Source organism: Puma concolor, chromosome B4, assembly GCF_028749965.1.
Source record: "Puma concolor isolate L17-30 chromosome B4, mPumCon1.1.hap2, whole genome shotgun sequence".
NCBI lineage: Eukaryota > Metazoa > Chordata > Mammalia > Carnivora > Felidae > Puma > Puma concolor.
The window spans coordinates 108,443,294-108,458,962 of NC_141673.1; the positions used below are offsets into that span (position 1 = coordinate 108,443,294).

The window sequence follows — 15,669 nt, forward strand, 5'->3', positions numbered from 1 at the left end:
CTGAATAAAATTCATCCACATGTATCCTGTGGCTTCTAGGAATCCTGCCAGACCTCCATTTAATTTGGTACTTCTGTTCTTTAAAAACACTAAGAAGCATCAGTTAGTACTGACTATAGCACCTTTAGTCAAGAATCATATTGTGCTATTTAATTTAATTTAATTTAATTTAATTTAATTTAATTTAGTACACTGATGAGGAGGACAGCACCTCAACAGGAGCGTATAACAATATGTGAACACACATGGTGTTGAAGGAGTTCCTGGAGGAACCAGCAAAGTGAAACTTGACTAGGAAGATTTTATAGATAAAAGTTTTTCACGTAAAGGACATACAGTCCTTGGCAGAAGGGGGAGCAGATAGGGATTTCTTTCTCCTTAGGGGAATGCTATATGTGAGGGCTTGGTTGGGAGTGATGGAAGTGGGTTATTGTCACTATTATAGCCATCAGCCTTTCTAGGATAGAGAGCATGGGCCAGTAGGAAGCAGTTTTACTCTGTGGGAAGAGCCTGGGTGGGGTGGTCTGGGTTTCACTGAGTTCTGGCACTTTTTGCTGAGTACAGCAAGAGGAGTCAGTTAACCTTCCTGGGCCTACCTAGTTTATTTATCCTGACATTGGGGGAGTTGAAATAATACAATCTATAATTGACCCTCCAGCTCTACCATTCAGTAATTCTGACTTCTCTATCAAACGAGATGGCCTGGGATTTTTTGCTTCAAGGGTTCAGCTTCTGTTATAATTGCAGTTTGCTTCGGAGTGTTGTCCAGTGACCAAGCCTAAAATATGAACCATTCAAATCTTCCCTTGTTTTGCATCACATTTACTTCTGTCAGATCTTGAGTTCGTGTTTCCTCATTGCTGCTATTTCTCTTGTTTGGGAAGTCCTTCAGAATCTTTCTCCCCAGGCTGTTGTTTGTGTTTAACCTCACCTCCCACCCTCCACCGCTAGAATTCATCTTAAATACACAGCAGCTGTGCCCTCTCAATAAAAATAACTGTAGTGAGTCTTCTTTGTCTTCCAAAGAAAAGCCAAACTCATTAGCTCAGTCAGTATTCAGTATCAGCTATCAATCTTAGCTCACATTACTCCCCTCATATGATCTAGAGAACAGTTAAACTGAAGCCAATATCCTCTTGGTGTCCTTGCTCCCGTTGTTCCCTACACCTGGTTATGCCCTGCACTCCCCCCACATTGTCACATAGCCACAGTTTTCCCATCTCAGGTGCCACCGTCTTGATGCAATCTCTTGGGCTTCCTGCAGCCAGAAGTAATCCTTTTCTTCTCAATTCCCATAGCACCTATAGCACCTTTCCTGTACCTAATAGTGCTAATTAGTTGGTATGTCTACCTTTTTTGTATTCTTATCTCTCTAAACTAAACTCCCCAGTGCTTAGGAAGTACTATATTATCTTACACAGGGTGGGTGCCCAGTAAATAGTTGAGTGAATGAATTCTGGCTAATTATATTTCAGATCTTTGTTATCTCTGATTGGTAAAGTTTCATGTTTTTCTGGATAATCTCTAACTAGAATGTAGAAAAGAACTCTGCAAACAGGAATTAATAAACTAATATAAGAATAAGAACCATTACTATAGATGTGTTATAATTCCCAAGTTTGTAATTAAAGCAAGCAAAATGTTTGCAAGCCTCAGCCTTGTCTTTGAATTTTGAGTCTCATTCACCAAGGCTTTCAACGCAGTATAGGGCAGATGAACCTTTTCAAGTGAACCACCTCAGGGTAGTTTCTGTTTTGCTTATTTGTGTCGGTTAATATGCTTAGCAGTTTTTTGTTTTATGAAAGTTTTACAAGTGATTCCCAACTTGAGAATTTTAAAAAATAATAAATGGAACAGTTAACTTACAAAATTATTTTTTTTAATTATTTTATTACAATTATAATTGTCACAAAAACTTTACTGTTTTTACAGTAGAAGCAGACTACCCTAAGTATGCACTGCCCTATAATTGGTGTTAAGGCCAGAAATTGCTTCTTATGCACACCTCAGGCTTTCAGAGCCATTAATATGAGCCTTCAAAGTTTGGTTTTTCTGTGGTTATAGATCTGGTCAATACAATAAGCAGTCAAACCATAAGCTTGGCAGACCCTTGGGAGATGGCCTACATGCAGAAGACATCATCCTGGTTGAAACAGTGCTAGCAAACTTTGTGTCCCAGGAGTTGATGACTTAGAGCAAATTCCACCATCTTAGAAAATACTGGTTTATTATGGGAGATTGAAAAGAGAAATAGGATCTCCTAAAATTTCCCACTGTCACTTTTTGTCCAAATAGCTCCTCTCAACCAATCTTTGGTCAGAATAGTGTACTAAGACCAGCTAACTATTTGGCATTATCTGCTTGAATCCCAAGGAAGGAAAATATATCTCACCTAGGATTAGACCATTAACATAGACATTACCTCACTTCTGTCCAGATGATGTAAGATTAATCTCAGTTCTAGCAATCTCCTGTCATCAGTCCTCAAAATAAGAATCGCTACATTGCTCATTACCAGTGCTTTTTCTTTTCAATAAATTAGTGGTTCTTTAAAGCAGTTGCAGATGGTGTACCTGTTAAAACTGTTAAGTGAATGACTAATACTTTTTAATTATGTATTTGCCCCTTTATTCTCCTCTTATTAAAGTAGAAGGCATTGCAGCATATTTGTAGAAGTTAAGGTCTTTGAAATTATGTTAGCTAGCACGGACTTCTAAAAAGAGATATATGTGTGTTCTCACATGCAGAAAAAAAGGAGTGGAGCTTGGTAGTGGAGCAATGGGAGAAATAAATTCCATGGAAAAACAAAAAGTTGAACTCATTGCGCTTCTAGCATTAACTATGGGAAGAAAGGCAGAGTTCATCCACGGCAAGCAGTTTGGCTGCTCTGACCATATAGTGGCTTAGAGGGTGATGTCAATAGTGTGGGTAGTAGGAGGGGAGGGACAGGTAGATTTTAAGGAATCTCTATGTTTGATCTCTCAATTTCTCTCTCTTACCTCTTAGGAGTTAGAAGCAGCTCTTCACAGAGATGATGTAGAGTTTATCAGTGACCTGATCGCCTGCCTGCTTCAGGGCTGCTATCAACGAAGGGATATCACGTGAGTAATCCTGATTTTACTATGTATTTTGTGCATAAAGAACTAATTAACCAGGTGCCATGATGTTTCAGGTCTCCTGTAACAAACCAGAACTGATCCTTAGTTGGTGGCATTTACAGATGGATTCCACAGACTTGTGTTTGGCTCCTTTTGCAGTTCAGTTTTAATTTTATTATAATCCTTGAGTTTATTTCACTCTCACAAATCTATATCCTTTACTTTTGGATCCACCAGTTAACATAATCAAGTGTAGAATTTCTTCCTGTCAGTATATGCCTTTCTTCCTGAGTTTTATAGAAATTATAGTCTCTTGCATTACTGGTAAAAGGTAGCCTAACAAATTAAAACTAGATTTTACATTTCTGCCACTTGAGTATCTTCTATTCATATAACCAGTAGTTATAACCATAACTACATAACATACATAATGTTTAATATGGAGCTTCTAGTCTCCCTCACACCATAACTGCTAAGTAAACCTCTTTCCAATACATTTGAGATTTGTAGAAATTTGGAGCAACATTTTATTTGTGTAGATAAATAAAGGATCTTCTTGATAAGCCTCATTTCTTCTTTTGACCCTAACTTGATAACACGTTTTCTTCACTACTACATTTCTATATGGAACAGAAGCGTATAGAGCCAACTCTCAAAAAGCTGAGACAAAATGGTTTTCCGGTTTTTACCCTCTGGTGCCTTGCAGGGCAGGGGTTTGGAGTGTTATGGTTTGTATTTTTCATACAGTTAAAGATGGTATCTCAAATACTTCTGTTCAATTAAATCTACTCTTAGGTGTCTGCTTGGGCTGGGAAACTAGGCCCAGTATTAATGTGCAATAAACTTGTCATTACAAGATGAGTGAGAGATTGATGAAATGCCATTTTGTTCAGGGTAGAAGTTTGTATCCCTTAAGGGAGAGTTATTGCTCCTGGACTCACTGTGTTAATATAATGACTTTTTTCCCCGAGAATACCCAGATGGTTGTGCTAGACAAAGAATAGATGAAAGGGGGAAATCATCTATTGTTTTACTACTTGAACATGATAATTAAGTTCTTCCATTCTTTTATTGGGATGTAGATTTGGGAGTTTATGTGGTTTTTAAGCACAGTTGTGGTCATAGCGTGATAGAATTTTACATTTTCATGTCTTGAATTTTTTCATTGTAACAGTTTATTTTCTTAAACCACCTTTCCTTTAAACATGATTGTCAAATGATTCAATTTGATAGCTGGACATTTGCGTCTAGCTTTTAACTGTTGTAAACAGGCTATAATGCATAGCCTTGGACATAAAAGTTTGCTCATCTAGTGAATTGTCTTCTTAGTTTAAATTTCTGGAATTGTGGTCATTCAGAGGAAATGTCCCTTTAAGATTTTTTTTTTTAATTTTTTTTTCAATGTTTTTATTTATTTTTGGGACAGAGAGAGACAGAGCATGAACGGGGGAGGGGCAGAGAGAGAGGGAGACACAGAATCGGAAACAGGCTCCAGGCTCCGAGCCATCAGCCCAGAGCCTGACGCGGGGCTCGAACTCACGGAGCGCGAGATCGTGACCTGGCTGAAGTCGGACGCTTAACCTACTGCGCCACCCAGGCGCCCCTGTCCCTTTAAGATTTTTAAAATGAATTGCCAGGCTGCCCACCACAGGGATTGCTCCATTTTATCCTTGAACCCTCAGTGAATGAAGGCATCGGATCGCTTAAAACCTCCATCTGGATATTGCCCACTATTTGCTGGCCAGCACGTACTGGTATAACAAACAGACACTCTCAGGGCCTTCATGGAATTTACAGTATTATGCAGGGGTGGTAGGGGTTCACTAATAATTACAGTAATGGTTATATAATTACTGTGATAAGTGTTCTAAAGTATAAAAATACAGAGTGTTAACAGAGCATATAACCTCATATGAGAAAATGATATGTGAACTGAGCCTTTATATTTGGACTTCCTTAGGCCAGTGCCCATGTCTTTTTTCTTTTTTTTTTTTTTTTTCATTTTTTTTTTTTTTTTTTTTCAACGTTTTTATTTATTTTTGGGACAGAGAGAGACAGAGCATGAACGGGGGAGGGGCAGAGAGAGAGGGAGACACAGAATCGGAAACAGGCTCCAGGCTCTGAGCCATCAGCCCAGAGCCTGACGCGGGGCTCGAACTCACGGACCGCGAGATCGTGACCTGGCTGAAGCCGGACGCTTAACCGACTGCGCCACCCAGGCGCCCCATGTCTTATAAAGCATAAGAAATAAGTAAATGAATAAATGAATGAATGAACAAATGAAATGACCAAAGATTTACAAGTAGAAGGAGTGGTAACCTTAGAGCAGAGCCTAGAGATTATAGACTTAGAAGGTCTCATGTGGTTCAGAGGCGTGATTTGTTTACAGTCTTGGCCCCCCAGTGTTAAATTGTAATTTGTTGCCAACATCTAAAATGAGATGTCACATTTCAAATTCCAGCTTATAGCTTTTAGAAAACATCTAATGGTCTGCTAACCATGAAGACAGCCATCAACTAGAGGGCAAACAGGGTCTGGTCTGCCTTAGTCCTCAGCATTCCTGATTACTCTCCCTTGAGGAGGCTGATTGTCACTCATCATCTGTCATGTTCACTTGGCCCACCATATTTATTTACTTTTATTTATTTATTTTTTTTAACACTTATTCATTTTTGAGAGAGACAAGAGTGTGAGTGGGGGAGGGACAGAGAGAGGGAGACATAGAATCTGAAGCAGGCTCCAGGCTCTGAGCTGCCAGCACAGAGCCCTACATGGGGCTCGAACTCATGAACTGTGAGATGACCTGAGCCAAAGTCAGACATTTAACTGACTGAGCCACCCAGGTGCCCCTCATCTTCTTGATTAATTGATTGATTTTTAAACCTCCCGGTCCCCTGCACACATTTTGGTTTAAGGAATCCAATATGGCACAATAGGAATTGGAGCCTACTAGGCTTTGTAGGCTGGGTTAAGAATTTGGGGGTGTAATCCTAAAAGCAGTCTCCAGCAGGGGACTGGTCAGGTAAGCATCCTGGGCAAGCAGGGGGGTAAGCAGGAAGACCATTTAGGGGCTAATCATTTAATCGGGGGAGAAAGGAGAGATGTACACAGAAAGAGGGACTGTTATGAAGGTAAAATTAACTGGACTTGATGTCTCTAATCTTGACCAGTCCAATAGGTATAAAGTTGTTTTAATTTGCATTTCATTGATCAGTCTTCACATGCTCAATATCTTTTCTTAAGGTTTATTGGGCACATTTGAAATCCTTGTATACTTGAACTTCTTGTTGTATGCTTGGGTCATTTTACTGGTGTGTTGATTGAAGATCAGGGAAAAGAAATGCTCACTTAAAATTTGTGAGGCTTGGGGGGGCCTGGGTGGCTCAGTCGGTTGGACGGTCAATGATAGCTCAGATTATGATCTCGCAGTATGTGAGCTCAAGCCCTGCGTCAGGCTCTGTCCTGAGCGCTCAGAGCCTGGAGCCTGCTTCCGATTCTGCGTCTCACTCTCTCTCTTCCCGTTCCCTGCTTGCTGTCTCTCTCTCTCTCTCTCTCTCTCTCTCTCTCTCTCTCTCTCAAAAATTATAAACAGTAAATTAAAAAAAAATTTTTGTGAGGCTTTCCTCCTCTTGGCTCTTCTGTTTCACTCTTGCACGAGAGTCTTCCTTTACCCTTGCTAGTGCTGGACATTGCCCATAACATGCCAGCCCCTAGGTGCTAGTAGGATAAAACAGTGTCCTATCTCTTGTGGAGACTATGGTCTTCAATGTGTGACAGTGGAGGCAGAGGGGACAGTCTGTGGTTAAACATTTAAATAGCTAAAGTCATCTCAACATTTATGGAATAAATCTCCTCATCCCTGTTGGTGTGATATCTCTTTGATCTTTTACTAAGTTTTTGCTCATGTTAGAATCTTCTTGGTTCTTTGTAATTGTACCTGTCAGTCTCTTTTGGCTCTGATACCACACTGTGTGTCCCTAATATTTTCACTAGTTTTGTGAGCTTTGCCTCAGTTTTTTCTTGTATAAAATGTGTTTAATGATAGTATCTACTTGTTGGATTATTGTTAAGGATGAAGTAACATTATGTGTATGAAACAGGGATATCGTCTGGACACAACAACTAATAACATGAGTGATTATTCCTTTATATTATATTTTAATGTTCAAAGAGGATAGTCCCTCTAATTCCTCTATTTAAAAATTGTCTTGAGGCGTGTGGGTGGCTTGGTTAAGCGTCCAGCTCTTGGTTTTGACTCAGGTCATGATGTCACAGTTTGTGTGTTCAGGCCTCACATCGGGCTCTGTGCTGACAGCATGGAGCCTGCTTGGGATTCTCTCTCCCTCTCTTTCTCCTTCTCTCTCTGCTCCTCCCCCACTCATTTTCTCTCTCTCTGTCTCTCTCTCTCTCTCTCTCTCTCTCTCTCTCTCTCTCTCTCTCCTCTTTTTCTCAAAATAAGTAAACTTTAAAAAATCTATTTACAAAAAATAGAATAAATTTTGTCTTTACTAATCTTGCTTCTTCATTCTTCTGGAAAATGATTACTTTATCTCATCATGTTCTGTAAGAAATCCCCTTATATTGATTAGAGTCAAATAAACCTATGAGTAAATTCAAGCAGAACTGACCTCTTCACAATATTGAGATTGCTTTTTTATTCAGACTCTATTACCCAGTAAAATTGTATAGCCTGATTCATCTATGTCAGGTAACATACCTGGCTATCTTAATTTTTGTTGCCATTAAGAGTAGAATCCCATTCACACTATAAGTACTTTAGAAATATATTCTTCTGAATAGATCTTGAATCTGCCCAGTTTAGTGATCCTGATTATTTTTTAAGTTGCTTCTCTTCTGATTTTCTAGGATTATCATCCCTCTTTCCTTTTGGTGTTTTTATTTCTTGTCTCTTTTATGCTGTACTAGTTATCCACTATGATGTAACAAATTACCCTAAAATTTACCAACTTAAAAACCACAAAATATTATTATATCACAGTTTCTGTGGGTTAAGAATCTGGCTGCAGCTTAGCTGGGTGTGTCTAACATAAGATCACTTACAAAACTGCATCCAGATACCCAGGACCTTGAATAGGATTACAGTCCTCTCAAGGCTTGACTGGAGCAAGGATCCACGTATTTGTTTTATGTTGCTGCATAACAAATTTCTCCAAACTTAGTAGCTTAAAAAATCCATTTATTATCTCAAAGTTCTATAGGTCAGAAGTCTGCGTGGGGCTCACCGGACTGTCTGCTCAGTTTCTCACAGGGCTACAGTCAGGGTGTCAGCCGGGCCGTATTCTAATTTGGAGGCTTACCTAGGGAGCAGTCCGAGTTCAGTCAGGTTGACGGCAGAGTCCTCTCCTTGCAGTTGTAGGACTGAGGTCCTCATTTTCTTGCTGGCTGTTGACTGGGAGCTGCTGTCAGCTCCCACAGGTCACCCACAGTTTTTTTCCAAGTGGCCTCTTCATGGCTGTTCGTGTTCAAGGCTAGCAGGAAAATAGAGAGTCTTATCTGCTATAATCATGGGAGTGACATCCTTTTGCCATATTCTGTCGATCACAGGCAAGATATAGACAGTCTGTCACACTTAAAGGGAAAGGATTGTACAAGGGGATGAATACCAGGAGGCAGAAATCATTCTGGGCCTCTTAAAGGCTGCCTGCCATACATGTTTTTATCATATTGACCAGATCTTCCAGAACAAAACTAAATAATAATGGTAAGATGGGGGCACCTGGGTGGCTCAGTCGGTTAAGTGTACGACTTCAGCTCAGGTCATGATCTCAACTGTTCATGAGTTCGAGCCCCGCATCAGGCTCTGTGCTGACAGCTCAGAGCCCGGAGCCTGCTTCAGATGCTGTGTCCCCCTCTCTCTCTCTGCCCATTGCTCTCTCTCTCTCTCTCTCTGAAAAATTAATAAACATTAAAAAAATTTAAAAAGGGGCGCCTGGGTGGCGCAGTCGGTTGGGTGTCCGACTTCAGCCAGGTCACGATCTCGCGGTCCGTGAGTTCGAGCCCCGCGTCAGGCTCTGGGCCTGGAGCCTGTTTCCGATTCTGTGTCTCCCTCTCTCTCTGCCCCTCCCCCGTTCATGCTCTGTCTCTCTCTGTCCCAAAAATAAAATAAACGTTAAAAAAAAAAAAAATTAAAAAAAAAAAAATTTAAAAAAATAATGGTAAGATGTATGTATGCTTGCATCTAATTACATTTACTTAGTTATTAATATTTCATAAATTGTGTGGGTAGTTTGATGGATTTTTTGTGGACAAGAACCAATTAATTGATTTTTGCATAATCATATTTAGTATTAATGGATCTTATATATGTGTGCATTTGAATTATATATATGAATCATATCATATATAAACATACAAGAATCATATATGTGAATTATTAATGAGAGATTTTGACTTGCCCCATTGTTTTTTTGTTTTTTTTTTTTTAACATTTATTTATTTTTGAGACAGAGACACAGCATGAACGGGGGAGGGGCAGAGAGAGAGGGAGACACAGAATCAGAAGCAGGCTTCAGGCTCTAAGCCATCAGCCCAGAGCCCGACGCGGGGCTCGAACTTGCGGACCTCGAGATCGTGACCTGAGCTGAAGTCGGACACTTAACCAACTGAGCCACCCAGGCGCCCCTTGACTTGCCCCTTTGTAAAATAAATGGCTGTAACCAACTTGTTCTTCATTTAATTTTATTCCTCCTGTATTTACCATAAGTCTCCACCAAAAATTATAGAAAAGTATGTAATTACTTTGATAAAAGTATGTAAATACTTTCCTATAAACATAATTACTTTGAAAATAATGGTTATATATAAAATAATGGTATTTAATTTAGAATCTACCTTTTCTCATCATTCATTATATTTTCACTTGGGTTCATTTCACTTTTTTCAGTCTTCTTGTGAGGTAAAGAGGAGATGGTGTGAAGTCATCTAGATTAATAAGGTCCATTTTACAGGGAAGGAAACATAATCCAGACAGTTTATTTATCAGGTCATGTGCTGTTTAGAAGGTGAATAATTCCTGGGGCACCTGGGTGGCCCAGTCAGTTAAGCATCTGACTTCGGCTCAGGTCATGATCTCACAGTCTGTGAGTTTGAACCCCGCGTTGGGCTCTGTGCTGACAGCTCAGAGCCCTGGAGCCTGCTTCAGATTCTGTGTTTCTCTCTCACTTGCCTCTCCCCTGTTCATGTTCTGCCTATCTCTCACTCAAAAATAAATACACGTTAAAAAAAAATTATTTTTAGAAGGTGAATAATTGCCACAAAGAATTGAAAGAACAAGAGTTTGAATATTAGAATCTGAATTTTAGGCCTATAACTCAGACCCTTTCATATTTTTTCTTAACATAAAACTAATGCATTTTTGCAGTATTAAAAATTTTTTTTTTCATGAAACAAGTGTTGTTGAGGATGTGGAGAAAATGGAACTATTGGTGAGAATGCAAATTGGGGCAGGCATTGTGGAAAACAGTATGGAGGTTCCTCAAAAAATTAAATTAAAACTACCCCGTGATCTAGTAATCACTCTACTGGATATTTACCCAGAATACAAAAACACTAATTTGAAAGGATATATACTCCCCTATGTTAATTGCAGCATTGGAAGTAGCCAAAGAGTCCATCAATTGATTAATGAATAAAGAAGAGTATGTGTGTGTGTGCGCGCGTATATATATATGTATATATATCTGTACGCGCGCACACACACTGGAATATTCAGCCATAAAAAGAATGAAATCTTGCCATTTGCAACAATTCAGTGGATCTAGAAAGTATAATGCTAAGTGGAATAAGTCAGTCAGAAAACAAATATCCTATGATTTCACTCATATGTGAAATTTAAGAAACAAAGGAAGAAAAAAAGAGGAGAGACAAACTGACTCTTAACTATAGAGAACAAACTGATGGTTACTGGATGGGAGGTGAGTGGGGGATGGGTGAAAATGTTGATGAGGATTAAAAGCACACTTACCATGATGAGCACTGAGTAATGTTTAGAATTACTGAATCACCATATTGTACACCTAAAACTAATATGACATCCTATGTTAACTATACTGGAATTCAAATTAAAAAAAAACAATAAAATTTCAAAAATATAATATAAAAAAAAAAATCACCAAACATAGTATAGAGTAGGCATCCCCATCCCCTTCCTGAAGATGAGGTAGGTACAGGATGAGCTGTACAGACTAGGTTTTATTTGTCACATAAGTATATATACCTAGAGGTAAAAATAGCATTTATAGATTTCAGAATGTATTTTTCTCCTCAAAACTGTATTGGCTCACCAGTCACATGCAAATGCCCAGTTTCATTCTGTCATCTGTTTCTTATACGTCCTCTCCACAGTTTATGCCTTTGTAAGACCGCACAGAGGCCAGAAGTAGGAAAAGTGCATTGCCTGCTCCTCTTCCACAGTGCTGAATTATAGCAGCTTTTATAAATACTTTTCCTCCTTATCACAACAGCGTATCAGTTACTCCTAAATGATTTCTTTTGAAATGAGGGATTAATTTCTTTAAAAAAAAAAAAGGCCTCAGTCAGATTTCATAAAATTTCAAATACTTGTAACGGGTAAGAAAGAAAGGAGTTTTTCCCCTCCCCTTTTGCCAGCAGCTACTTCTTTGACTTTTCTGCTACTGAAGGAAAATATGAAAGAGAGTCTCAGATGGACAGAAGGGAAAAAGAGCCCAGGGCTCTCAGTCCTCTTAATATTCATCGTCCTTTGGTAGGGGGGTGTGGGGGAAGCACAGGTCCTACCAGTAGTGATGAAGAGTTCTTCCTGACAAAGCAGAACCTGCTGTTCTATGCTGGGGCAGGGAGGCAAGCAGTTTTCCAGCATTTGTCAAACCACATTCTGCTAAACACACCTATAAGATGTCAGAGTATTGTGGAAAACAATCAGTTAATTTTATCTGTGTAAGTACAGATGAAATAAAAATATTCCTGGATGGCCAGATAAATTTGGGGACTGGCAGCCCAGAGATTTCTGAATTAATTGTTCTGGAATGAGACTCTGACCTCAGCCTTTTAGAAACTTGTTATTATTGATATATAATATACACACAGAAAAATGTGTATTCTGTAGTTCTACAGTTAAGTGAATACTTACTTACAGAACACACCTGTATAATGAGCACCCAGACTAGAAAGTACACTACGGGGCACCTGGATGGCTTAGTTGGTTAAGCGTCCAACTTCACCTCAGGTGCTGATCTCGAGGTTCCTGAGTTCAAGCCTTGATTGCGTTCTCTGCTGAGCAGTGCAGAGCCTGCTTCTGATCCTCTGTATCCTTCTCTCTCTGTCCCTTCCCTGCTCACACTCTTCTGTCTCAAAAATAAATAAACATTTAAAAAAAATGCTACAATGGGTTTTACTTTTTCCATTGAGAGGAATTGCCCAAAGTGATGGTCCTTTTGTCCCACGAGTGGTATCCACTAGCAGTTAGAGTGAATGCATGCTTTCTGAAGTTTTACTTTCATCTCATCCTAAAGGGAAGTTTGACAAATGAAGTCTTGGCTTTTCTGGTTCTGAGATTTACCTGATATGTGGAGGTAAGACAGCTGCTTAATCTCTTCATGTATAACTTGCCTCATCTCAGAATGAGAACAGTACTAAAGTTATTGTGAGGCTTAAATGAAATAATTTATAAGAAGCCTTAAAACAGTTTCAAGCTACTAATAAATACCAATTTATTGTATCAATGTATGTAGAAACATTTTCATGAGTTTCTACACGTGCTGAGTAGAAAGCAGACATTGGTTCAAGCAGCTTTCCATCTCTTATCTATTATGGTTTGCATGTTTTGAAACTGGGGTCAGCAGACTTTTTCTGTAAAGGCCCAGAGAATAGATATTTTGGGCTTTGTGTATATCACATGATCTGTTGGAACCACTCCACCCTGTAGTGCAGAAGCGGTGCCTAAATGACTGATTGGGGCTGTGGCATTTTTAGAACTTTATGTACATTGAAATTTGAATTTTATAACATTTTCACATGCCATGAAATAGTATTGTTTTGATTTTTTTCCCCCCAAAGCATTTACAAAAGGATGGTTTTTTACATTCTTAGCTTACAGGTTGTTTAAAAAAAAACAGCAGCGAAAAAGACAGGCAGGCCAGATTGGGCCCACAACCCATAGTTTGCCAGCTCCTGTTTTTAGAAAACTAAAAATGATTACTATTCTAGTTTCCACTAACTCATTCTAACCTTTAAACTAGCATACGGAACCCACATTTGTTTTTCATTGCGTTCTGCAAACTGAGATTCTTGCCTTTACAGGATAGAATAATGCTTGTTTGTTTATCCTTACTGTCCTAGCCAATGCTGCAAATGCTTTTCAGGAACTTTTATTGAATCCTTATGATGCCTAATATAAATTCCTTTCTCATCTATTAAGGATGATGAGTTTGAGGCACAGAGAGGTTAAATAACTTGTCCAAGGTTACACAGCTGGTAATTGATATAGGATAGATTTGGCCCTTAGCAGTGTGATCCCAGACCTCCAGCTCTAACCCACAGCCCCATTCTATAAAGGAATTAAAAGAAAAACATTACAGGTTTTCATCTAAAACAGGATTTTTAACTATTTTGAACTATGTACTTCTTTGGCATTCTAATGAAGTCTATATCTAAGAATATGATTTGAAATCATAAAATAAATAGAATTACAATAGGATCCAAATATACTGAAATATGGATAGTAAAATTTAATGAAACAAATTTTTGATACAGTAATGTATTTTTTTGTTAACTCATTAACATAATCTAGCAGCAGGCTTTATTTCTCAAGATTACTATCTTCCAAGTATTCATGATTACAAATGTTTATTTTGGGATATTTACAGTATCTGTAATGTGATACAAAAATACCTGATTTCTTTTGACAAAAAATACTCATGCTACTATTTTGTTGCCTACATTTACAATTGAGCAGAATGTAAAATTTCTGTTATAGGTTAGTAAAATAAAAATATTTTCTTAGCTTCATGGACCATGTGAATTGTCTCTGGGGACCTGTGCTTTAAGAGGTTTTCAAATCTCGTATCATCTGGTGTAATTTGTTTTTTTTTTTTTTTTTTTAATTTTTTTTTTTAATCTTTATTTTTGAGAGAGAGAGAGAGACAGAGTGCGAGTGGAGGAGGAACAGAGAGAGGGAGACACAGAATCCGAAGCAGACTGCACAGAGCCCGATGTGGGGCTCGAACTCACAAACCGTGAGGTCATGACCTGAGCCGAAGTCGGACGCTTAACCGACTGAGACACCCAGGTGCCCCATAATTTGTTTTTTTAATCCATGAGGAAACTAAAGTAAGCAGCAAAACTGTACCCAAGTCATGACTGTCACTTTCACATGTGTTCCATTGTATGCTATTGTAATATTTGCTCTCATATATGTCTAAATATTTTCTGCATCATACAGCAGGATTCGTTTGCAAATCTTTGGTTTGGCTTTGTGTTAGTTATAACTGTGTTTAGTAATTTGTTGTATCTGAGAGACATTTAGAATAAAGTCTCAGTTCAGAAGTTTTTCAGGAATTTGTTCACTTTGTTGCCAAGGAAGAGTGGTACAGTAAGTAGTAGTCCCTCATCTGCAGAGGGACGTTCCAGGACCCCCAGTGGATGCCTGAAACTGGCTAGTATTGAATCCTGTATATTCTGTATTTTTTTCTATACATACTTATGATAAACTTTAATTTCTAAATTAGGCACAGTAAAAACTGAAATTTAGATAAATACTTAAAAATTAGGCACAGTTTATTGACAACAATAAAAATAAAATAGAACAATTCTAAGAATCTACTGTGATGAAAGTTAAATATGCACACACTCTCAAAGTGTCTCACTGTACTGTACTTACAGTGTATTATACTTCTGTACTAACCATGATGATGTGAGATGATAAAATGCCTAAACTATGAGATGAAATGAGGTGAATGATGTAGGCATTTTGATGTAGCATTAAGGCTACTGTTGATAAGTCAGAAGGAGTTTCATCAGCTTGAACCTCAGGTTACTGAAACTGGAATGTGAAACCACAAAGACAGGACTGCTGCATCTGGATGGGTAGTGGACTTGGCAGTTCGACTCTGAGTAGGTCCTCAGAAATTCTGTGTCTTTGTGTGATTCCTTCCCTTTGAGTGTGGGGTAGCATCTGCTCCTAACCGATAAAATGTGGCAACACTGATGGGATGTCACTTTCCTGATTATTTCATACCATATAGGACTTCATCTTGCTATCAGGTGCTCTAGAGACTCTCTTTATTGCTTTGATGAAGTAAGCAACCATGTTGGGAAAGCTCACATGACTAAGAACTGCAGTGGCCTCTACGAGCCGAGGGCAGCCAAAGTACAGCTCTATACATAACCATGGATAAATCAGGCCAGAAAATAATGTTGAGCAAATAAATCACAGAAGCATATGTACCAGTGATTATGTTTTTATAAATGTCAAACAAGAAAAACTAAATAAGGATAAATATATGTAGGAAACTTATAAAGAAAATCAAGGGAATGATTAACACAATTCAGGAAAGTGATTCTACCTGGTTGGAAG

At 38.6% G+C, this 15,669-nt stretch overlaps 1 protein-coding gene across 8 annotated transcripts in view; it reads left to right on the forward strand.

Annotated features, from left to right (window-relative positions):
* The window catches only part of CECR2 (CECR2 histone acetyl-lysine reader), a 173,265-nt gene that overhangs the window by 92,512 nt on the left and 65,084 nt on the right, over positions 1-15,669 (forward strand). For 7 of the 8 annotated variants that reach the window (XM_086714487.1, XM_086714488.1, XM_086714482.1 and 4 more), the window contains exon 2: positions 3,007-3,101. In XM_086714487.1, the coding sequence (XP_086570613.1) occupies positions 3,007-3,101 (95 nt within the window). Of the gene's footprint in view, positions 1-3,006; positions 3,102-10,847; positions 14,383-15,669 lie in introns of those variants that run through there. The other variant, XM_086714484.1, reaches the window with a different exon arrangement.